Source organism: Triturus cristatus, chromosome 2_2, assembly GCF_964204655.1.
Source record: "Triturus cristatus chromosome 2_2, aTriCri1.1, whole genome shotgun sequence".
Lineage (NCBI taxonomy): Eukaryota > Metazoa > Chordata > Amphibia > Caudata > Salamandridae > Triturus > Triturus cristatus.
The window spans coordinates 1,075,248,721-1,075,273,702 of NC_140582.1; the positions used below are offsets into that span (position 1 = coordinate 1,075,248,721).

A 24,982-nucleotide genomic window follows, 5' to 3' on the forward strand; every position below is an offset into this window, starting at 1 on the left:
TTTTTTCTCTCTTCCTCAGTGAGACACACCCTGTCCCTCCTGGCTCACTCACTCACAGGCCTCGCCTCTTAGTCAGTCCCCTATCTCCCGAGCGCTCTAACTCACAGACATAAGTGCTCCCTCTCTTATAGACAAATATAAAGCCCTGTCTCACTTGCAGCCCCCGGTTCTTATTTGCCTCTCTCGCTCAGCCTCATATCTATTCAGTACCTCTCCCTCGCAAACACAGAAATCCTCCACCCCCTCTCACACACACCCAGTCCCTTCTCTCACTTCTGCTCTCTCGCTGACACCCCAGACCCCCTCTCAGAGACACACGGAGCCCCTTCCTCTCTCACCCACAGACATATCCAGCCCCCTCCCCGCTCGGAGGCGCAGACACCCCCTCTCTCTGACACACACGGCACCTCTCGCCCAGGATGATGCCGCCCGCAGACCGCCAGAGGTGAGGGGGCTTCCTTTGCAGCCAATTACAGCCGGGGCTGAATATGAATGTATAAATAGGCTGCGAGGCGCCCGGCTGAGAGGAGCGTGCCTGTCCGTGGTGCCACGTGAGGAGGACGGACAGCTGAGCGCGCATCCCCACAGCGGAGCATCTTTCTCCACCTCGCACCTGCCTCTGCTCCGCAGGACTCTCCGGGGCGCTCATTCTCCAGCGCCCCCTGCTATGACCCTGGCCCGAGGCCCCCTCACCGGTGCGCACCATCACGGGGGGTTTGGCACAGTGGAGTTTGAACCCGTGCCTGGCAGGAGGCGGACTGAGGAGGACGGGGACGCAGACGTCGAGAGGACCCTGATGAACGGGGGCCGGGACAAGGCTCCGGGAGGAGACCCCACACCTCCAGCGGGGGCCATGGAGAGCCCCGGCGAGGCAGCGGCCTACCCGTGCCCCGGGGCCCTGCCGGGGGGCAGCCCGCACTGCCACACCCCCGGGCCCGAAGTGGCAGCGGTCCCCGTGCACAGACCCACCTCCTTCTCCGTGCTGGACATCCTGGACCCCAACAAGTTCAACAGCAAGAAGCGGCCGTGCGTCCCGCCCTGCAAGGCCAGCGCCGAGTGCATCACCGCGGCATCGGAGTCCAAGTCCGAGGGCACGGACTCTGCGGAGCAGCGGGTACTGCTCGAAGACTACGAGCCCCGAGTCAAGGCGCCCGAGTTTAACAGTAAGTACCATCACCGTCCACCCTGCTGTGGCATCTCCTGCGTCCTTCGAGGCGCAAGTACAGCACGCGCCCAAAGTACACACCGTACATATGGCACGCACCATTAGTGCACAGTGGTTTAAGTCTCTTTAGAGTCACAGCTAATTATATGTTATTGTTTTTTTATTCATGTACCTTTTTGTTTGTTTTTTCTTATGTTTAATACTTTAAGCGAGTACGTTTCCTAGTGCAAGAATGCCATTTAATCGCATTTTACGATCAGCTCCCCAATCTTATGGAAATGTGTTGATTTCCTCCAAATTCATATTTTGGGGAATGCCAGGTTCCATCGATGTTCATCAAATGTGAAAATAGACTGGTAGCGCCTACGCGCACAAGTGACTGGAAACTGAAACTAAAGCGTGCACGAAGCGCCTCTCACTATTCCAGGCTGTTCACCTGTGCATTGGAGTCAAAACACAAGGTTAAAACGCGCAGCAGTGACATCGGACCGCGTGGCGCTTTGGCAATTGCCCTAATTGTGAAAACAATGCACCACTCCCTCGTTCACCCCCACACATACTGTACTAAACCCAAACCATAGGGGCACCTTAGCACGTCTGACCTGTTATACTAATGACACAAGTAAACCCGGAAGTGAAAGTTTCCCCATCTCTGCTGTACTACCGCTGTGCGCAGCCCCCGTGGGGAGGGAAAGGAGAGAGGGCGGTACACTTTAAAAATGTAATGAAAGTACATATTGAAATGTTCACCTGCAATATTATCGTGCATTGCCAGCGAATGACTTCTGCTAAATGCTTCAAAATTAACGGGCACAGCTGGAGTGGAGGAAAGGAGGCCGATGGGGATCTCAGTGAAAGATCGGAGCTACCTGCTGAAAGAGAAACTATTACACATCCGGAGGGATAAGGCACTGGTGCATTAGAGACTGCACGCCTCGGTGTTACATGCACACTGGACGATACCTACGGTACCTACCGAGCCGGTAGTGTAACACTGGCTCTGCACAAGCCCTGAGTGTTACATGCACACTGGACGGCACCTACCGAGCCTGAAGTGTAACACTGGCTCTGCACAAGCCCGGAGTGTTACATGCACACTGGACGGTACCCACCGAGCCTGAAGTGTAACACTGGCTCTGCACAGGCCCTGAGTGTTACATACACACTGGACGGTACCCACCGAGCCTGTACTGTAACACTGGCTCTGCACAAGCCCTGAGTGCTACATGCACACTGAACGGTACCCACCGAGCCTGTAATGTAACACTGGCTCTGCAGAAGCCCTGAGTGTTACATGCACACTGGACGGTACCTACCGAGCCTGTACTGTAACACTGGCTCTGCAGAAGCCCTGAGTGTTACATGCACACTGGACGGTACCTACCGAGCCTGTGGTGTAACACTGGCTCTGCAGAAGCCCTGAGTGTTACATGCACACTGGACGGTACCAACTGTGCCTGCGGTGTAACACTGGCTCTGTACAAGCCCCGAGTGATACATGCACACTGGATGGTACCTACCGAGCCTGTGGTGTAACACCGGCTATACATGAACACTGGTGGGGTAACACAGGCTCTCTACAAACTTTGAGTGTTACATGTACACTGCACGGTAACTACCGAGCCTGTGGTAACACCGGCTCTCTGCAAACCTTGAGTGTTACATGTACACTGCACGGTAACTACCGAGCCTGTGCAAACCTTGAGGGTTAAATGTACACTGGCCGGTCCCACCCGAGCCTGTGGTAACACCGGCTCTGCAGAAGCCCTCTGTGTTAAATGAACCCTGGACGGTTACCCTACAGAGCCTACACAGAAACCCTCTGTGTTAAATGCACACTGGACAGTACCCCACAGAGCCTGCGGTGTAACACCAGCTCTGCACAAACCCTGGGAGTTACATGCACGCCGGACAGCACCCTACCGAGCCAGTAGTGTAATACCGGCTCTGCACCTCTCATGAGTGTTACATGCACCAGGGACAGCACCCTACCGAGCCTGTAGTGTAACACTGGCTCTGCACAAGGCCGGTGTGTTACATGCACCACGGACGGCACCCTATGGATCCTCTGGTGTAACACCGGCTCTGCACAAGGCCTGAGTGTTACATGCACCAGGGACAGCACCCTACCGAGCCTGTAGTGTAACACCGGCTCTGCACAAGGCCGGTGTGTTACATGCACCACGGACGGCACCCTATGGATCCTCTGGTGTAACACCGGCTCTGCACAAGGCCTGAGTGTTACATGCACCAGGGACAGCACCCTACCGAGCCTGTAGTGTAACACCGGCTCTGCACAAGGCCGGTGTGTTACATGCACCACGGACGGCACCCTATGGATCCTCTGGTGTAACACCGGCTCTGCACAAGGCCTGAGTGTTACATGCACACCGGACAGCACCCTACCGAGCCTGTAGTTTAATACCGGCTCTGCACCTCCCATGAGGGTTACATGCACACCGGACAGCACCCTACCGAGCCTGTAGTGTAATACCGGCTCTGCACCTCCCATGTGTGTTACATGCACACCGGACAGCACCCTACCGAGCCTGTAGTTTAATACCGGCTCTGCACCTCCCATGTGTGTTACATGCACACCAGACAGCACCCTACCGAGCCTGTAGTGTAACACCTGCTCTGCACAAGGCCTGAGTGTTACATGCACACCGGACAGCACCCTACCGAGCCTGTAGTGTAATACTGGCTCTGCACCCCCCATGAGTGTTACATGCACACCGGACAGCACCCTACCGAGCCTGTAGTGTAACACCGGCTCTGCACAAGGCCTGAGTGTTACATGCACCCCGGACAGCACCCTACCGAGCCTGTAGTGTAACACCGGCTCTGCACAAGGCCTGAGTGTTACATGCACCACGGACAGCACCCTACCGAGCCTGTAGTGTAACACCGGCTCTGCACAAGGCCTGAGTGTTACATGCACCACGGACAGCACCCTACCGAGCCTGTAGTGTAATACCGGCTCTGCACCCCCCATGAGTGTTACATGCACACCGGACAGCACCCTACCGAGCCTGTAGTGTAACACCGGCTCTGCACAAGGCCTGAGTGTTACATGCACCACGGACAGCACCCTACCGAGACTGTAGTGTAACTCCGGCTCTGCACAAGGCCTGAGTGTTACATGCACCCCGGACAGCACCCTACCGAGCCTGTTGTGTAACATCCGCTCTGAAAAAACTTTCGCCCACCGTGCGGTGCTCACACTACACTCAGGACCTTGTGAGAAGCACACAAGGCAGGCTAGTACAACAGTAAAAGTTATGGAATGTACGCACTAATCTATTAGTGCAAGACACAGATACACACGCACACTACTGCACACGGATTGTAAGCACCACAACACAGTACTTCCGTCGAATTCAGAGTTCACGTTTACAGGTGATGTGACAGCCATCACAACACTTCCTGCTACACACCAGTCCGGTGAGCACAACGCAGCTCGTGGTGCTCAGGGGTCACCCTCATGCATACTAAACAAAACACCCACTTACACACTTTGAGCACCACCATAGCGAGCGAGAGCGACAAAGCAGGCACAGGGCTTCTAAGCACATGAGAGGTTAGCTGTCTCTTGTGTTTTATAATTTACCCAAAGACAACATTCATTCTACCCCACTCTAGTGGCACTTAAACATGTCTCTTTACAGTTCATACAAACATATAAGTGTAAGTCTATAGAGAGACAGCTAGACAGATTAGCCAACAATAGACAATGCATGTGTGTGTGTATATAAGAGAGAGTGAGAGAGAGAGAGAGTCACCCCTTCCCCCAGGCTGCTCGTGACCCCCTCCCCCCGCCCCCCCCCCCCCCCCAGTTGACTTTTCCTTCTCCTTCCCAAAGACACCGGCCCTTCTCAAAGGCATCTCCCCGCCCGGCCTGCTGCTGGTCGCTCAGGGCGACAGTTTCAATTTTCTCTCTCCCCTTGGCTTCTTCTTTTTTAGGAGAAATCGGACTAATTGTGACAAAACGCTGGTTATCTCTGGAAAAACAATTAAATCCCTTCGATTACATTTAAAGCAAAATGTGCTTAGCACCGTAAAGAGGCCGGGCGCTGGGGGCCGGGCCCGGAGTGGCATGTCCCCCCGACCGGTCGATATCCTATTATCGAATCGTGCATATCTCTTTCAGGCAGCTTGCAAAGTCTCCGCTAACATCTAAATTATAAGGTCACAATTCGGATAATTACTCGATTAAAACCTATTACACTTATTAGGGCCGGCTATTGATCGCGGCTGCGTTCGACCGAGGCCGCAGATTGCTTTTCGCCCCCACCGAAATATTCCAACTTTCACACCGGGATCTGGGAACCGCGGTGATTTACTGCCGCACGTGGAGGGGCGAGGGAGCTCGTGTGTGCGTGAGAGTGCGTGTGTGTTTGAATGAGAGTGTGTCCTTGTGCGCCAGTGTGTGCGCGTGTGACCCAGCGTCTGTGGAAGACTATGTATGTGAGATGTGTGCGAAAAAGAGGACGCGTGTGTGACCAAATGTGCGTCCCGAGAGAAAATGTTGGTGTGTGTGTGTGTGCACGTGGATGAATGTGTTGTGTGGGTGCATACATATGTGTGTGAGAAAGACTGTGTGAGGAGCTATGTGTGTGGGCGAGAATAACAGCCAGCGCGTGTAAGAGTATGTGTGCGTGCCTATCAGGGAATATGTGTGTGAGAGTGTGTGTGTGTGTGTCTTGGGGCTGGTGTGTATCCATTTATAAAAGAGTGAGTATGCATGGAGGTGGCTAGAGAGTTATACGGTTTGTGAAAGTATGTGTGTGCTCACGCGTGTGCAAGTATGTGTTGTGTGGTTGCATACCTATGTTCGTGAGAGAGTCTATGTGTAAGGTGCTACATGTGTGTGACAGAGAATAAACACAAGTGTGCGCAAGAGTGTGTGCGTGCCGGAAGGGAATGTGCGTGTGTGTGAGAGAAAGTGAGGCGTGTGTCTGGGAAGCTGGTGTGTGTCCAGTTATGAAGGAGTGAGTGTGCTTGGAGGTGGCGAGAGTGATTGGGTGAGTGAAGTGTGTTAGCTATGTGAGAGTACGTGTGTGAGAGTATTTTCGTGATAGTTGATATCAAGTACGCTTATATAAATGCCTGCGTTATACTTTACTTTACACTCAAGTATTCGTTTTATAAATGCAAATACATAGATATTTTTTCACATGTATAAAACTATTCCTATGGAAACGGAAGGCCGACGTCAGAGTCTATATCTCCGAACCCTGTCTGTGCCCCCTTCATGTGTGTATATGTATGTGTTATCACATGCTCAGATTTTTGGACAGTCACATACACATATACGTGTGAGTCGGTACACATCTCCATACCTGTATACAAACAACTCCATGTCAGTGTAGTATATGTACGTCACGAGCTCTGCACTGCAAGACTGTGAGCATCAATGTGTCCGCAAACGATAGATCCGATAATATTATTCGTGTGTTTGTAAGTGGGTATGGTTTTGTGCATATGCTACACCCCTCGGTGTAAACAAACACACAGAGGGTCAATCGATGTGTTTCGTGTGTGTGCAATGCAACAATTTCATACCGGAAGTGGAAAGGGGCTATTCAATGAGAGACAGACAGAGGGGGCAAATGGGGGGAGCGGGGAGTTGCACGTGACAGGGTTCCTAGAGACACGAAAGGCTGGTGATAGAAAGGTACTCACAGAGCGTAACGGGTCACTTGTGCAAACAGGAACAGAGGGGGAGAAGCAGGGAAGGAAAACCAAGGAGAGATAGGAACAGAACGGAGAAGCGGGGAAGGAATTCCAAAAAAAAGATAGGAAGAGATAGGGTAGAAAGATAGAAATTCACAAGGACAGGCGGTGCAGAAAAATACGGGGAGGGACAGGGAGATGCGTGAATTATCAAGTAAAGACAAGGGAAGCCAAGAAAGATAGAATGAGACTGGAAGACAAGAGAACAGACAGGGAGAGAAGAGATGGGACAGGGAGAGAGGCAGGGAGGGACAGGGAAAGACACAGAGGGAAGAAGACGGAATAACGGGGGGTGGGGGATACATAAGAACAGAGAATTAGGCGGAGTTACAACAGGAGTACAGCGAGATACAGAGGAAAGCAGCGAGGGCCGAGGGAACAAGAAAGGACAGGGAAGAGACAGGCAGCGCCCCAAAGCCGACAGGGACTCCGAGTCATTCTGAGCCTGGCCTGAGCCTGCCCTGTAGCCGCATCCTACCGCCCCCTCCCCGACAGAGGAAAACAGGGAGGGGCGGCGTACTCCCTGCTCGGTCTCCGGCCACAGATTCTACGTATATTAGAATATATCTACACGCAGTGGTGTCTGTCTATACACACACACATTCTTTTGCATATGACACACGCATATGTGCACTAATATGACACACGCATATGTGTACAGAGCGTTGCAAAACATCTCAATTTTCACTTACACGCTGTCTCAAAGATCATTTTTTGAAGTTCGCTTCCGTGTCTCGTGTTTCAACATATCTTTGATAGCTTGTCCAGGTGCAGTCTATTATTTGCACTTGCATTATAAAAATGCAACCAAATATACATAAACATTTCGGAACAATTATGTTAATTTGCATTTGTCCACATCAAAAAAATCGATAAATGACCCACACTTCAAAGATTTATCGTATTTAAGTGATATTTCAAAATATACGTTTACAACAAAGGAATCGCTTTACTTTCAGAGTAGTTCATAGGAACATTGGAAAACAATTTAACCTGTTTTACAGGCCGACACACTTCTGAGTTCTTAGAAACCTTTGTGCTCGCCCATCTGACTCAACCTTTCGTCCGGTAAAAGCAGATAAACTGAATACTATTGGAAGTAAAAACGGTATTGTACAGCGCTTCGAAGCAGCGATAGAAAGAGCTACAGATAATAAGTTGTTCATGTTATTGCTATTTAGTGACCAATGTAAATATACCAAACAACGTTTTCTTCTTTAAAGACTCACACCGGCTTCAAATACACCAATCAGTAAAGCCCCCCTTCCCCCCCCCCCCCTTTTTATGTTCCATGCGTGAGTGCAAGTAAAATCAGGGAAAATTCGCGCTAGATTCTGAACTTAACCGTAGACACTATGATGTTAAATGGTACTTAAAGGACTGCGAGTCTGGTATTCAGAGCGCCACAGGTGTCAGCGCAGCCCCAGTGACGAGCATCAAAGGGAAACTTCTGTTCCGTTGATGACTCGTAATAGAAATAAAAGAAAGCGAGGAATCACCGTAACTTGGATTAATGCGTCATCGAACCGCGCAAAATCGATATAAAGTCCCATTTTATAAACGGATCTTCCTCCGACTACAGCCCGTGCAGATAAAGCAAAATGTAGGCTTGTAAGGTCGAATTTACTGTAAAATCCCACTCCTAAAAACAACAGTCTGAAATACCTTCGAACATCAACATTTATTGTGTAATGAGAACCTCTGTACAAGAAAAGTAAATTTCGAAAGACAATTTCATGAAGGAAACGTTGCATTAAAAAAACTTTTTATAAAATCAAAAGGCACTTATGTATGTTTTAAACTCGCTTTACTCGCTGCTTGGTTTCAGGTTTAAGTATCTACATTTATACTTGCAGCTGAAGGAAACTTGTTGTCAGTCTCTGAAGGATGCTGTGCGCACACTGTCCTTTTAGATAGAAATAACGCTCGATGTGTGCTTGCACGGGTGGTTAACAAAGATGGTATTTGTCGCGTCGCTGCCAAAATAAACGAAAGTCAATCAATTTCTATTCTTTCAGTTTTAGCCACTTATTGTATCATTTTATGCCATTTGGGGCTGCCATAATTTCAGATATTGTTTGTGACATACCGCACGCCTTTAGACTTTTCCTTTCTGTAACATTGCAAGCTATAATACAAAAAAAACCTTACAAATACACGTATACCTCGTGAGGCTCGGACTTTGTCTGTTTTGGGAAATTACACTGCAAAGTAATCCCCTTTCCCTATTAAAAAAAGTTCCAAAAGCCCTTTTATTTAATCGGTCGTTAGTAGAAATTCAAAAACATGGGAAAATGTGACAGAAATAAAATATCGTCATGAACCGGCTTCTACGTCAAGCAGTGGGAGGCAAATGACGTTCAAAGAATTTACTTTATCAATACAATTATTTAAAGAATTTGATGTAATGTATCCGCTCTATTGGCTGGGAAGAACTAATAAAAAAAAAAGAGAGAGCAGATAAATATCCTGGCAGTAGTGCCGCCCGAGTCACTCCAAACTGCGAAAAGTTTGGGCACCTAAAGTCGCGCGGACTCCGTTCAGTTCATTTCGCGTCGGTGTCACTGAGTCACGGTGGCAAGGAAGTGAAAATATACCTTAAAAGCATCGGACGGAATTGGGGTATTGATGTTCTTTAAAAGTTTAGATGTCTCGTGCTCGTCTCAAAAACGACACCCCGAAGTCTTTGAACTACACCCATCAATGTTCTAGAAGATTCCCTTAACTGTGCCCAGTAGCAGACATTCAGGGAAACGTTCCAAACCCATACTTATGCGAGTTAGTTTTCTTTTCCCGCCAAGTAAAACTTTAGCCACGTAAAATGTACTGTTTCCCCCAGGTGCATGGCAAGTCATAAAAGGTTTGCGTTATTATGAATCTGTTTAGAGACACGAAATGTTTTCGGTGGTTGAAATATAACAAACGAGTAATGGCCCTGCTACCGGTGGAGTTACGGGGAGCAGCGGGGGGCGCTGCGAGTCGAGACGGGTTCCAGTTCAGATGCTTCCCCCCTTCTTTTTGTATGTAGCGCTGCATACTTCACTTCTGCAGTTTCTAAGCGGTACACATAACATATGCGACTAATTCGCATTTTATGTCCGTTAATTTACCGAGTTCGGAAGGAAGTAATGCCAAGGTGCCCTGACAGGTTGCACCTCCCAGACTCCAGAACACCGCACGTGTCAGCTGCGAGAGATAGACCGAAAAAGCGTCCGGCACAAGTGAAAAGAACAGGGGCCTCGTAGCACGTGCGACTGTAGAAAGAGAATAGGGGTGTTTTAACTGGAAATCCACTGAAGGGGCTGTAAGTAGGTGTAAAAAGTAGTGGCAATATTCAAGATAAGAATTGGGGTAGTGGGGCTCCGTTTCGGTTGGTCTCGGTTCACTTCCACCTTAACATATCTATCGTTTAGAAAGGTTCGCATAAAAGAACCGACTACGTGCAAACGAGCAAGCCAACTTCTAGAAATGTTCTAAACACTCTAAAATGAACAGACTATACCATGGGAACGGAACCTACTTAATGTTGGCCGTTCCGAGTTCACACGTACCTTTTTTCAAACATACATGTTTGTTTTTCACTGACAATGCGGCTGTGTGGTTTCTGACAATGAGGAATCGCAGGGCATACCTGTGCTTCCAGCCACACGTGCGGGGCGTGAAGCCAAGGGTCTGCGTGAAGCCAAGGGTCTGAGACCAGTGGCGTGCTCCACTTCCCTTCATAAAACTCTGTCATGGGGCCGACTCCAGTGCCCACTTTGGCAGTGACGTCAGTGTGGTCCATTGTATACTACTCAATAAAATAGCTTTCAAATTCAGACTTCCAGCGCACACGTGCCATTATATGGATGACGTCACCATACATCTGTTTAATTGCATAGAATGCCCTCAGTAGCCTGTCAATCAAGTGCCCAGGTGTGTAACCCAAAGGACAGTTAATGTCGTCATATGACCATGTAAAGTGCCAATCCCAACATAACCAACACTTCGGATGGTTGTAGCAAGGCCACTGGCTTTATGTAGCAGGTGAGTTCAAAATTATGCAGCAAGGTGGGCTAACTTATGCACCAAGAAAAGGTAATTTATGTGCCATATTGGGGTATGTTTTGTGCTAGTTTTGCCTTATTTGTCTACATGTTGACACTATCTGCGCATTAGGATTAGTTTGACACATACTGTGAAAGGCAACAAAAAGGTGGCCAGTCAACCTTTGCCAAGGGCCTTGCCTTGCACTGCAACGTGCATGTATTGCTGAGTTTTAAGTAACTTTTGATCCATTTGAGCTTCCAACCATATGCCTTTGTTGATAAAAACCTGCAGATTATGAAGCAGATGATTAATTATGTGGAAAGCGCCACAGCTACAAAAACACTCAATTCCAGAATTCCAGTGACCCTGGCTATAAAGCTTACTACGAACATGTACATTCCCCCGCGATGTTCCATAAATAAAGAGCAGGTTTACTGGCCTAGTCTGGAGTTGTGCACGTGGGCCCAGCTTTGAGAGGCCTAATTTACAAATGGTCATATTGTGCAGGCACACCTGGACTACTTGTTAGGTCTGGAGTAAACAGATTATTGCTATTCTACCATTATAGGCTCCACACCTTACACCCACCCTTTCTTCCACCAGCCTTTTTCAGCCATTGGCTTGAGACCTGCCAATCACACATTGGCTCAGCCCAGTGGAGAATTAATCATCCGCTAGTGGGGACGATTGTGGTGGGTGGGGGTTTCGAATCCCAAAATCAACAAAATCAAAGTTGACTGAAAGCTTCTTGGCTGTGATAACTATTACATTTGTAGGTAACAGTATTGTTGTCATTGAAGCCTGTCTGCAGTGGACTGCATGGGGCGTTATAATGAACAAACTAACTTTTCTAAAAAAAAAAATAAAAAACAACTTTTGAAATTTAACAACATGAACAAACTATCCTGCTTACTTTGGACAGATCTCAACATGCCTACAGCTCCCATCTATGGTGGCATGCCCCTGGTAGGCCGCAGCCTAGGAGGCTGTGTTTAGAGGTAGACAAGCTTCCAGGTTCTCATGGCCCTTTCTAGGGGGCGCCACCTGCACAGTGGGGCCGGTGTGAGCATACTTGCCATGGCTGAGGTTGGGTTCCTGCCCTGACCACGGCTCCATATTGTACCTGGGCACCATTTTCAGTCTGTTTTAGTTCTTTTTCTGCTGGTGTTGTTCTATCTAATGGATGCAATGCACGTTTTGTACCATCTCTAAAATGCTGTGAACCTTCCCGTGCGCTCATGTCAATGCACCCTCTCTTTTGCAGAAGACACGGACCTGTACCAGGTGGTGGATTCCGAGCAGAGCCCCAGCCCCGGGGGCAGCGAGGCCGACCTGCAGGACGAGCAGGAGGAGCTGTGCAGCGAACCGAGCAGCGGCACCACCCCGGAGCGAGAGCCCGGGCAGCGGGCGGAGCAGCAGGGCTCGGGTCCCGGGGCCGCCCACAGCCCCCAGGGTGGCTCGCAGCAGGCCAAGCCCAAGCGGAAGCGCACGGGCTCGGACTCCAAGTCGGGCAAGCCCCGGCGGGCGCGCACGGCCTTCACCTACGAGCAGCTGGTGGCGCTAGAGAACAAGTTCAAGTCGACGCGCTACCTGTCGGTGTGCGAGCGCCTCAACCTAGCGCTCAGCCTCAGCCTGACCGAGACGCAGGTCAAGATCTGGTTCCAGAACCGCAGGACCAAGTGGAAGAAGCAGAACCCGGGGGCGGACACCAGCGCGCCCACCGGGGGCGGCGGCGGGGGCGGCGGCATGGGTGGCGGCCTAAGCCCGCTCAGCCACTCCCCGCCCATGGGCGGCCCGCTCTCCATGCACGGCGGCGGCCACCACGGCTACGCGGGCCCGCACCACCACCACCCGGGCGCAGGCGGGCTCATGTGCGCGGCGCAGCTGCCCTTCCTCCCCGCGCACTCGGCCGCCGCCGTGCTCTCGCCCTTCGTGCTCAGCTCCCAGGGCTACGGGGGGCCCGCCTTCTACACGTCGCACTTATAGACTAGGACTGGAGCCCGCAAGGACTCACGGACTCTAAGGTCCACTAGGAGGCGCTGGACTTACTGCGTGGTCGTACCGTAGGGAGATAGGGGCCCTGCGCAGAGACACGGAGGCCCCTGCAGTGCGCCCACCACAGGCCAAGATCCTGTTCGGAAGCACGGAGGCCCAGGAGGACGCATGGTGATCACCACAGTGCAAGAGACTACAGGGCAAGGGCTCGTGCACACACCACAGTGCAAGAGACTACAGGGACAAGAGCCCTCCCAGAGAGACACAGCCTCGAGAGGAAGCAGTGTGTGCCCAGCACAGCCACAGGGCAAGAGACCAGAAGGGCTCCGGGCAGAGAGGCTCAGAGACAGACCGTGTACCAATAGGTGATATGGGGCAAATAGGAGATGCTAGATATTTTGCGAACCGGGGGGGGGGGGGGGGGACGACAGAGTCTCAACATCTGGCACCATTTACTGCAGTTCATTGTGTTCGCTGTCTTCAAAATTAATTAGGAACAACTTACTTTAAAAACTATAACTAGACGTTGCAGCTTTGTGGGGCCTTGGGAATAATACCCACCGCCGTCCTCCCCCAAACACTCACCCTCCAAGCCACCATGTAAAGTCAGACAAGAAAATGCGTCACAGGTGATGCAGTGCCCCCCCCCCCCCCCCCCAAGACAGATTATGGGAGGGGGACATAGTTAGGTGCTAGCGCTCTCGAGCACGATGCGCGTCCACACTGACCCCGATTTCATTTAGATGGCGCCAACCAGGTGAGCAGAGGCCGCGAGACCCGGAAAAAGCACGCGCCAACGATGGCAGCGGAAACAATTCCATTACACCCGGATGATGCACTCACAGACCAAGGCACTAAAGGGAAGCCAGACAAGAGGGCCTGCTCCGAGACTGTCAGACACCGGGGGAAGCATGGTGTTCAAAGTAGCAGGCGATGGGACGGACTACCCACACACAGACCCAAGGGGTGCCCTGACAGGGCACGAGCTAACCTCTCCCTCTCATAGACCTGTGGGGGTGCACTGACAGGGCATGGGCTAGCCTCTCCCACTCATAAGCCAAAGGGGTGCACTGATGGGTTGAGCTGGACTCTCCCACTCATAGACCCAAGGGGCGCACTGACAGGGCAAGAGCCCACGATTCTTGTGTGCTTGTGTGTTGGGGGGAGGGGAGTAGTGAGGTGCTCCTGTGAGTGAAGAGGAGTGAGATCTCCAAATGAGACTCCTAGGGGAAAGAGTGCACTTACAAAGCATGAGCTAGCATCTCCCACTCATAGACCCTAGGGGTGCCCTGACAGGGGTTTGAGCTGGACCCTCCTGCTCACTGACCAAGGGGCCCTCGCAGTGTATGGGTCGGACGTTCCCACTCATGGACTGGGGTGGGACGGGGGTATTAATAGGGGCAGGGCTAACTAGATAGGAGACGGAGTGAGATCTCCAGCTCTGAGATAAAGAGGTTCGCCGACAGATGGTCTGGCCACCCCTACTTATAGATCAGGGTGCACGGACAGGTAGAATGGTTTTCCAACTCCTATGGGGGAAGCTCTCCTCACAGAACTGTGACTAGGCCTAGCCGTTAAACGTGGTCAAGTAACCAGGAGAGGTGAGGTTCTCCTCAAAGGAAAAATGAGGTGAACGGGCAGAGGATCTTGATATCCGAGACCAGAGGATTGCAATATGCTGAGGTCAGATGGGGTTCCCCCCTCTCCCTCTCCCCTGGGCTATGAGGAGCACCGCCCCAGCCATATCAGCGCATTGCACTCCTTTGGGTTCTGAGAAGAACCGCCCCAGCCATATGCGTGCACTGCATCCCTCGAGCTCTCCGAGGAACGTCCCAGCCATGCAAGCACGTTGCATCCGCTGGGACCCACCTTTAGCTCCTCACACCCCTTTTTACAAACACTCCCAAGACCTCACATCAGATTCTCACCCACACTCTGTGTCCTCACAACCGTTGCTCCTCACACCCCATTGGGCCATAGCCCTATGGCCCTCACAACCAAATTTGTAGTCAATTCCCAGTGATGGCCCACACATCCTAACACCCCTGTCATTGTGTTTACCACTGTAGACCAATATCATTAGAGCGACTGACAGGCCCTCGCACCTCTCAGAATCCACGGTGGCTGCGGCAGCTGTGCCGGAAGTCAGCCATCTTGACGAAAGCTGCAGGCAAAGCAATAAGAGAACACTGCGAGCTAAACCACGCCCCTGTTGACGAAACGTGGTATTTAACGTAGGTCAAAGAAACTCGTCCTAGTACTAGACCCTGCGCATCACCGAGACTGCGAACCTCTATGCGGGGGTTCGCCAGACGCACCCTCACGCTACGCAACTTCCGGACGTACAATACAAGGTGCCGGAAGTACTATACAAGGTGCCTTTTCTGTCCTGACAGAGTGACGAGTTGCCACAGGAACTGCCCCCACGCCCTCTCCTGGTCAGCAGGACTCGAACAAAGGCGGGACATTCACCCGCCCCGTTATAACGCAAAACCATATTGTATTTATATCAATACGGTTGTTTTATTCCCCCTATCTTGTCTTCGGTTTCCATATCTGTACACCTTGTTTCCTGCAAAAATATGCTCCTCCCAGTTTGCCCCGCACTTATGACACGCACCCTCTGCCTATATACCCTGCCATTCCCCTTTTAAAAAAATGGATGCGAACACCTTGAAAACAAATTAGATTACAAATGTTTTTAGAAATATATATATCATACGATCGGTTGTTCCAATCGAGAAACTCTTCCACTTCTTTACCTCATTTAAGGCTTTTGTTTACACAGGTTCTGCCGAAATGTTTGTAATATAGCGGGTTGTAAATATACGCTGTAAATGACCCGGCACTTTTTATTCTATTTATTTTACATTCTTATGTGTGGCCACTAAAATACAATGACTTGAATGTTATGCAGGGATCTGGGTATTTCGTATTGACAACAAATGGTCGCAAAAAATTGTGCACGAAACTATTTTTAAAATAATTATGTAAAACATTTTGCTTTTTCATTATGCAGCTCTTTCAGTCGAACAATTTCCCAGTTCCTCTTTAATATTTGGAGCAAAAAGTTTGTTACTAGTTGCGGACATGATTCCATTCCCCGTTTCTAGTAAATATTAATACTTTTAAAAAGTTCGAGTTTTCTGACCTTTTGCAGGTCAGGAAATTTGAACAAAACTTTTTCATCGCGTTTTTTTTCGTGCAATTAATTTTCGGCCAAATGTTTTCAAAGACCTGATACTGCTCCAGCCATCTGACTCTCAGGGTAAACATGGAACTCTAGGTCTCTGACCTACGGCAAATAAAAACATACACCAGTTGTTTCATGACGTTAAAGTATGGCGGTATGCGCACTGCAGTTAAATATAGTCATAAATTAATGTTTTTAAAAGCACGTATCAGTTCACTGCAGGGGGGAGGGGGCGAATGTAATCTCATCTGAGATTTGCAATATGAAGCCTACGGTATTTGTATTATGTGTAAAATAATTGCTTGGCACACTATGTATATACACCTGGTTGTAATAAAGTTTTACATTTGTACTTGTACGGTATGATGAAGTGTTGTGCCAAAAGATAACGAAAGCACTTTGTTTGCTAAAAACTTTAAACGAGTCAATAAACTTGGAATAAAAAAATATTTTTAGTTTTTGTGTCAGCGTCTGTTCAGGTGATAAGTTCTCTCCCATAGGCACACGTCAAACATGCGAACCTACCAGTTAATAATCAAAACGTATTATCTCGTGTTCTCTACCACTCTTATCGCCCACCAAACGGTGCGCAATTTATCGACCTCGGAAAGATAACCCACTAAGCCAGTCCTCCTAGGAATCCAGCTCACCAACGTCCTCCAGAATGAATATAGGAGCATATTATCAAGCCAGGCGATAAAATGAGGCAGAAAACTGCCGCTAAAACGGCGATAATGGGCTTGATAATATGCTCTATGGAATTCCAATTGAAGCCCATGTTAAATGTGAAGGACGCCTAACATGGGCTTCAATTGGAATTCCATAGAGCATATTATCAAGCTAATTATCGCCGTTTTAGCGGCAGTTTTCTGCCGCTAAAGCGGCGATCATTTTATCGCCTGGCTTGATAATATGCCCCTTAGTTCTCAGCAGCGCGCTCTTATCCAACTGAGCTGTGGTACTCCTTTGTAAGTATGCACAATTCCGCAAATATAAGTAGTTACAGCTGCATATACACAAGAATACACGTATACATGCATGAAGTGCATGTTTTATTGTGCTGTGGAGATTTATTCAGCTCGAGTTCAGTCATTAATGGGCCTTCAGAAACCCTCCAATAAGCACAATAGGCCGTGTGAACAATAACCAAACGAGTCTAAAATGGCCAGAGCAGTTGCACATTTTGTGTCTTTGATTAGTGTGTTTGACATAGCGCTGCCTACCCGCAGTGAGCAACTGAGCGCTCTACAGTGAACGTTTTGAATGTCATTTATTTAGATAAAAAAATATAAGCAGGAAATAACAAGACATTGGTTATGAATGAGGTTTCCAGCGGAAAACAGAATATTTTCCTGTAGCGTGACCTCTCAAACACAACCGATTGTGCTGTACATGAAACAAAATTGTGAGGGGCTGATCAGGTTGACTTACAAAAAAGAATGTTCTGGTGCTCATGTTTTTTTAAAAGTACTGTAGGACACACTGCACTATTCGTTTTGCTTTACAAAATGACACAATTTCACGAACAGGTGGTTAAAAGAGGAATGTCCGCGTCAAGTGCTTGGGGCGGGTTTCGAACCGCCTCTTTAAACCGAGGGGAGCGATTCATACTACAGACCGGAGCAGAAGGCAGAGTTACTGTGTCCTGCGAGTGCTATCTGTTCTTCTATGTATCAATTCACGGAAGGAATACTTTGTTGAAAATCAATGGAGTTTTCAGTTCCGAATTGAAGACTTTTTTATTCGTCGCGCACAGGGTTTACTGGAGTGCGTTTGGCATAAATGAAGGTTTTGGATGAAAATCGAATCTGGTTAAAGAAAGATTAGAGACCACAGTTTTCATTTATTTTATTTAAAATCGCATTTTGCGAAACCCCACGCAAATTATAACGGAACGACCCAAACTGTTTAAAACTGCAAATAAAAACCTTTACAATAACAAAATAAATATGAATACAAAAATGAAAATACTGAAGCAATTTTTGTTAATAATTAATATAAAAATAACAACATGGTCACAGGACTATGCAATGGCCGAGGTAGGCATTCGACAGGATGTCAGAAGTAACAGAAAGCAGGAAAGCTCGATTATTGGTTCGGGGAGGCCAGAAATCCCGGGAACTAGGACTGTCTTTTTCCAGTTTTAGCTGGTGTGAGTTTGTGTCACTTTGATGCGACTATAGGCCGTGTTGGCATGTTCTGGTTTATTGCGTGTGTTTGGCTATAGCACACAACATATTACAACACCGTCTGAAAACCCATTTTCAAACAATCTTACAGAAACCAAAGGTTGCCGTTTTGAACTTGATATGTGCATTTTAATTAAACGCTATCAGCAGATTTTTCACAATTAGCGCAAATGAGAACAGACCGAAGTAAAAAGCCAAGCGCCTCCTTCGTAAGACACGCAATAACATACTTCAGTTTAGCAGACTTTACCTGCAGCCTTCAACGGCTTATTGTAACAAAATGTATAATTTACAACAATGTATACTTGACAAAAAAAATCATCAATGTGTAAACCAGTAACTTTGGTTTACAGTGTATGTTGGTACCAGCTTTAAAGCGCTTCGACGCTTCGTTAGAGGGGGTTAGCACATAAAGCAACTACAATACAATACTAGTAGGAATCTGCGATTGGTGGGTACTTCTGAAATAAAAGCGGATATCCTAAGTGCGCAGTTCTGTGAAGTTGATTGAATCGCCCTTGCAGGGATGAAAGGCCGAGTCAGTCGATCTTGACTGGGTTCGAGCTCAGCTGTCTTCTCAGCTCCTCCTCGCCCAGGATTTAGTAATAGCGTGGGAGCCTCTTTCAGTTTAAAGGAGAAACTAGGCAGCTGGTTAAAGAAGCGACCTACGTAAAGGGGCTTATTGTTGGGAGAAGTGGGCTTCTAAGCACACGGATTAATTAACAAGCGCTACATGTATACCGCTTCGAGTCGACCGAATACTTGTGTAGCACCAGCTACTAGCCTTCCCGTCTCCTGCACAAACTGATACCCATAGCCCGCGCTTGTCCAGATTATTTTTTAATATATATTTATTTGTTATTAATAGCGCTGTTTGAAGGCTCAGACTTGCGCTTGAGGCACACGTTAATGTTGCCACTAGGCCAGTAAGTAAGGACAGCTTTAAAGTGAGTGATCCGAAATTCAAGGGTGCTCCCCTCCACGGCCCCCCTCGCTCCGTCTTTCCTCCCTACTCTGCATATCAGGGAGGTTGTAGGTATCCCCTTAGCGTTTTTACCTACACTTACGTGCTGAACGCTGACAGCATGCGACTTTGGCGTACACCGGGCGAAACGTGTCTATGATTGTTGGACTTCTCTGAGATATGTCCACACGTGATTGAACACAAGCGCTCCTCCAGCCTTTCCAAAATCCTTCACCCCTAACAAATGTTTTTTCAGTGGTTCCCCTTTTGATTGTGAATGTTAAAGCATATTTAAAAAAATATATATTGGCAAAAATAGTCGTGCATGCTAAGTGTTAGACTTCTCTGCCAACTAGTGCTATAAATGATTAGATAGCTGGACTGCCGTGGTTCTATGCGCATGGATGCTCTGCAGCAGCAAATCAAGCATGTGTCTAAAATGGCGCCCCCCAAAGGAACACTGGAGGCTGCAGAGACTAATATTGTTGCCACGTCACTGGTACAGTGAACATGTCAGCTGTGTGCCAGTAGAAATAACAGCAGCTTTAAAGAAATAGTGTGACTACTATACTTGCCAACATTGCCCCCGTGCCAGTTAACAGCCCAGCATGAGCCAAAATAAACAACGGCTACTGTGACATGCCATGGCACTCACGTTGCTTACCAGGGCAGTCTTTCAGTGGCTGCAGATCTATCACCCAATCATTCTCGCCGCCACTCACCAGTCAAGCTCACGCGCCTTGTGGGTGACGTCATTCACTCCTGGGCGAACCATTCACCGAAGGGAGCGGGTGTGCTGCAGACTTTCCTCTTGCAGTGCGTAGCTTGGGTGTGGGGTGTTACAACCCCTAGAAAATGTATTTTCTGGATAATGGTTGGGTACAGGTGCTTTCAGCCGGGTATGGTGGTGTCTGCCGACATTCACCAGGAATTTTTACATACACGCAGACGAATACGCACACATTCTCTCCCGCTGTTTTGAAACTCTTCAAAGAAGTTGGTTATTGTACAAAATACTGTGGGCGTCATATACAATGAGGCTGCAGCACCGACGTGTCACTTTTTACGGCGCTCTGGTGGCGCAGGGGCCTCCTCCATATTTAACAGGCAGCACTAAGCCACTTTTCGTGGCTTAATGTAGCCTTATAAATATTGTTCCCTTTAACACAGTTTTCTACGTTAAAGAGACTTGAAATGGGTGTTGCTGTGGGCATTCCCAGCAACGCCCATGTCTTTTTGGCACTGCCCCAGATTTAAGAGGAATCCTATCTCTGAGGAAGCGCCAAAAACATACGCCTCCCAACAGGGCCGGACTGGGAACCAAAACAGGCCCTGGCAAAGTGCTCGGCTGGCCCACCCCCCCGGGCGGTTGGTGGTGCCACAGAGCTCTTTGCCAGGGCCGGTTTTCGGCCGATTTTGTTACAGGGCCGATTTTGCAGCTATGTTGCAAAAATGGCCCTGTAACAGAACGGGGGGGGTGCTGCTACTGCTCGAACAGCCAGGTCTTGAGGAGTTTCCTGAAGGTCAGCAGGTCCTAGGTCTGTCGTATGCGGATGGGGAGGGTGTTCCAGGTCTTAGCGGCGAGGTGGGAGAATGATCTGCCGCCGGCGGTTGCTCGTCGGATGCGGGGCGGTGGCGAGGGCGAGGTCGGTGGAGCGATGCTGGCGGTTCGGGGTGTAGAAGGTGAGTCGTTCATTGAGGTACGCTGGTCCGGTGTTGTGGAGTGCTTTGTAAGCGTGGGTGAGGAGCTTGAAGGTGATCCTCTTGTTGACGGGGAGCCAGTGCAGGTCTTTCAGGTGGGCTGTGATGTGGCGGGGGATGTCGAGGATGAGGTGTGTAGAGGCGTTCTGTATGCGTTGTAGTCATTTCTGGAGTTTGGCTGAGGTTCCTGCGTAGAGTGCGTTGCAGTAGTCCAGCCTGCTGCTGACGAGGGGCTGGGTGACCGTTCTTCTATTTCCAGTAGGGATCCATCTGTAGATCTTGCTGAGCATGCAGAGGGTGCTGAAGCATGAGGAGGAGACGGCGTTTACTTGCTGGGTCATCGACAATGCTGAGTCCAGGATGACCCCCAAGTTGCGTGTGTGGTCAGTGGGCGTTGGTGCAGTTGCCAATGCGGCGGTGGCTCCGATGATGAGGACCTCCGTCTTGTCTGTGTTCAGTTTCAGGCGGCTGTTTATCATCCAATCGGCGAAGGCCTTCATTCTTTCCTGGAGGTTGGATTTGGCGGTGGTGGGGGCCTTGGTGAGGGAGAGTATCAGCTGGGTGTCGTCAGCGTATGAGATGATGTTGAGGTCGTGTGATCGGACGAAGTTGGCGAGCGGTGCCATGTAGACGTTGAAGAGTGTCAGGCTGAGGGACGATCCGTGGGGTACACCGCAGATGATCTTGGTGTCCTTGGAGCGGAACAGGGGGAGGTGGACACTCTGGGTTCTGCCAGTGAGGAGGGAGGTGGTTCAGTGCAGGGCTTTGTCGCGAATCCCTGCGTTGTGTGCGAAGGGTGTGGTGGCAGACGGTGTCGAAGGCGGCCGAAAGGTCCAGGAGGATGAGGGCCGCAGTTTCTCCGTTGTCCAGCATGGCCCTGATGTCGTCGGTGGCAGCGATGAGGGCTGTTTCGGTGCTGTGGTTGCTGCGGAATCCGGATTGGGATGGGTCCAGGATGTTGTTCTCTTCGAGGAAGGGGGTCAGTTGTTTGTTGACGATCTTCTCGATGACTTTCGCCAGGAACGGGAGTAGGGAGTTAGGCCGGAAATTCTTGAGGTCCGCCTTGGGTTTCTTGAGTAGGGCATCAATCTCTGCGTGCTTCCAGCTCTTTGGGAAGGTGGCGGTCTCAAAGAAGCTGTTGATGACCTTGCGGAGGTGGGGTGCGATGGTGGAGCTTGCTTTGTTGAACATGTGGTGCGGGCAGGGGTCAGATGGTGAGCCTGAGTGGATGGTGTTCATGATTTTGATGGTGTTGTCGTCGTTGACGTGAGTCCAGGAAGGCAGGAGGTGGCTGGGGGCGGTGAGTCTGAGGTGTCGGTGTCTGTCGGGGGGGCCTGGTTGTTGAAGCTGTCGTGGATGTCTGCGATCTTTCGGTGGAAGAAGGTGGCTAGGTAGTCGCAGAGGTCTTGCGATGGCGGGATGTCGTTGGAGTTGGAGCTGGGGTTGGAGAATTCCTTCACAATGTTGAAGAGCTCTTTGCTGTTGTGTGCGTTGTTGTCAATGCGCTCTTTGAAGGAGGTCCTTTTGGCGGTTCGGATGAGTTGGTGGTGTTTGCGGATGGCACTCTTGTAGGCTGCTTTGTTGTCCGGTGTCTGTTCGTGGTGCCACTTCTTCTCGAGCCTACGGCAGGCCTGCTTAGATGCCTGGAGGTCGGCGGTGAACCAGATGGCTTTTCTGTCGGTGCGTCTGTTAGAAGGATTTTTGATCGGGGTGAGAGTGTTGGCACAGTCGTCGATCCATTGCCTGAGGTTGCGGGCGGCGGTGGTGACAGTTGGTGGGTTTCGGGCGAGGGTGGTGAGTAGCTGGTCTTCGATGACTTTGCTCCAGCTGCGGCGGTGGGACTGTTGCGTGTGGTGGTGTGTGGTGGGCTTCTCAAAGGTGAAGTAGACGCAGCGGTGGTCGGTCCAGTGGAGTTCGGTGGTGTGGCTGAAGGTGACATGGTTGTTGGCGGAGAAGATGGGGTCGAGCGTGTGTCCGTCGGAGTGGGTGGGAGTCGTGACAAGCTGTTTGAGTCCCAGGTTGTCGAGGTTGTCGAGCAGGGTGGTGGAGTTGCTGTCGTTGGTGTTCTCGAGGTGGAAGTTTAGGTCTCCAAGGAGGATGTAGTCCATGAAGGCAAGGGTGTGCGTGCTGACGAAGTCGGCGATGGAGTCGGTGAACTGCGGCCAGGGGTTTCTGTGGACAATGGCGATTATTCCTCCTGTTCCGTTGGCGCGGTCCCTGCGGGTAATCTTGTAGCCGTCAGGGATGGCTATGGCGACGTCGGGTGCCGAGGAGGGGTTCATCCAGGTCTCCGTCAGGAAGGTTTGGAGGCTGGTGTAGCTGCAGTTCCGGCAGGAGAAGGGTCCTTGGGTGCGCTTCGGGGTGGCCCGGAAGCAGGTGTGTAGTCGGCCGGCATTGAGGGCGTGGAGGGTGCTGCCGTCGTTGCGGTGTCGGGCGTTGTGGCGTTCGCAGGGGCCAGGGGGTCTGGCGCTGGGCGCGGTCCCTGCGGGTAATCTTGTAGCCGTCAGGGATGGCTATGGCGACGTCGGGTGCCGAGGAGGGGTTCATCCAGGTCTCCGTCAGGAAGGTTTGGAGGCTGGTGTAGCAGCAGTTCCGGCAGGAGAAGGGTCCTTGGGTGCGCTTCGGGGTGGCCCGGAAGCAGGTGTGTAGTCGGCCGGCATTGAGGGCGTGGAGGGTGCTGCCGTCGTTGCGGTGTCGGGCGTTGTGGCGTTCGCAGGGGCCAGGGGGTCTGGCGCTGGGCACGGTCCAGGCGCAGATGGGCTTGCCTTAGGTGCGCCTTCGGCACGCCAGCGGCACGCCAGCGGCACACCCGCTGCGCGCGGCCGCTGCGCGGCCGTCTTAAGAAGGGGAGGTGGGAGGGAGGAGCAGCTGGGAGGCGGGGCCGCAGGGGACACAGCAGCAGGAAACTAGAGATCAGAACCGGTGGGGAAAAAAACAAGACAAAAAAGGGTAAAGGAAATACAAGGAATAAGACAGAATACAAGCAGAATAAAACTGAATACAATAAGGACAGAGTGCAGAGTTAAAAAAGAAGGCAAACAGGAAACAGGGGCAGTGCGAGTACCCCGATACCTACAGCCCACCACTGGGCCACCAGGGATGAGGCGCTGGTGGTAGCCTGTGGGTGGAGGAGGGCCTCAAACTCACAGCAGGACAGCAGCAGCGAGCTCAGGGACACGGCACAACAGGTGGTGCTGTGCGACGTGGGGTGCCTGGTACAGGGTCAAGGGTCGCTTTCCTCACCGCGCAGCGGCCGCCATAAGAAGGGGAGGTGGGAAGAAGGAGTAGCTGGGAGGCGGGCCGAATGGGTGAGCGGGGCCGCAGGGGACGCAACGGCAGGAAACTGGAGACCCCTCATGCACCCTGCTTGTCGTGTAAAGTATTTTAACATGATATGCCAACGTGATTATTGGATAATCTGGCACTCACACCCCTCTAATCTTACTGACCAAACTACGCTCCTGCCCTCTTGGTTGGAATCTCTGAAGCTGAAAAGTGAGATTATTATATTGCATTGCATTGTATTTGCTACATCAGCTACCAGGTAAGGCCAAAAATAAACTCAAAATCAGTTTATTGATTTTCAAGTCTCCACACCTGGGTACCACGTCTTACCTGACACCACTTCTCATGATATATGGAGGACACAGGGGCCATGGAGCAAAAACACTCTCCACCTAGAACTCATAAATCTAGAAACATCTCTATATGGTGACCACCTCCCTCCAGGACATTCTGGACATTGTGTCCATTCAGGAGTGTAATAAGATTGGAGGGGTGTGGACTTCAGATTTCCCAACAGTCATGCTGGGATATCTTGTTGAAACATTATCTGAGAATCAGGAAATGAAAGGGGGTTAAGGAACAATGGATAGAGAGAGTAGGGCAGATTGTTAGGAGCACTTAAAACAACATTTTCAAACTAATCAACACTTTGTAAGGCCTTCAAAACAGAGATGAGAGAGTGTGTGCGTGGCTGGGTGTGTGTGTGTGTGTGTGTGTGTTTTTGC

General features: G+C 50.3%; 1 protein-coding gene across 1 annotated transcript; it reads left to right on the plus strand.

The window, feature by feature from the left end:
- The first annotated feature begins 388 nt into the window (after positions 1–388).
- Positions 389–13,343, plus strand: NKX1-1 (NK1 homeobox 1). The gene is made up of 2 exons (XM_085643348.1): positions 389–1,163; positions 12,195–13,343. The coding sequence occupies exons 1-2, from the start codon at positions 668–670 to the stop codon at positions 12,914–12,916; spliced, it is 1,218 nt and encodes a 405-aa protein (XP_085499474.1). The 5' UTR covers positions 389–667; the 3' UTR covers positions 12,917–13,343.
- The last annotated feature ends 11,639 nt before the right edge of the window (positions 13,344–24,982 follow it).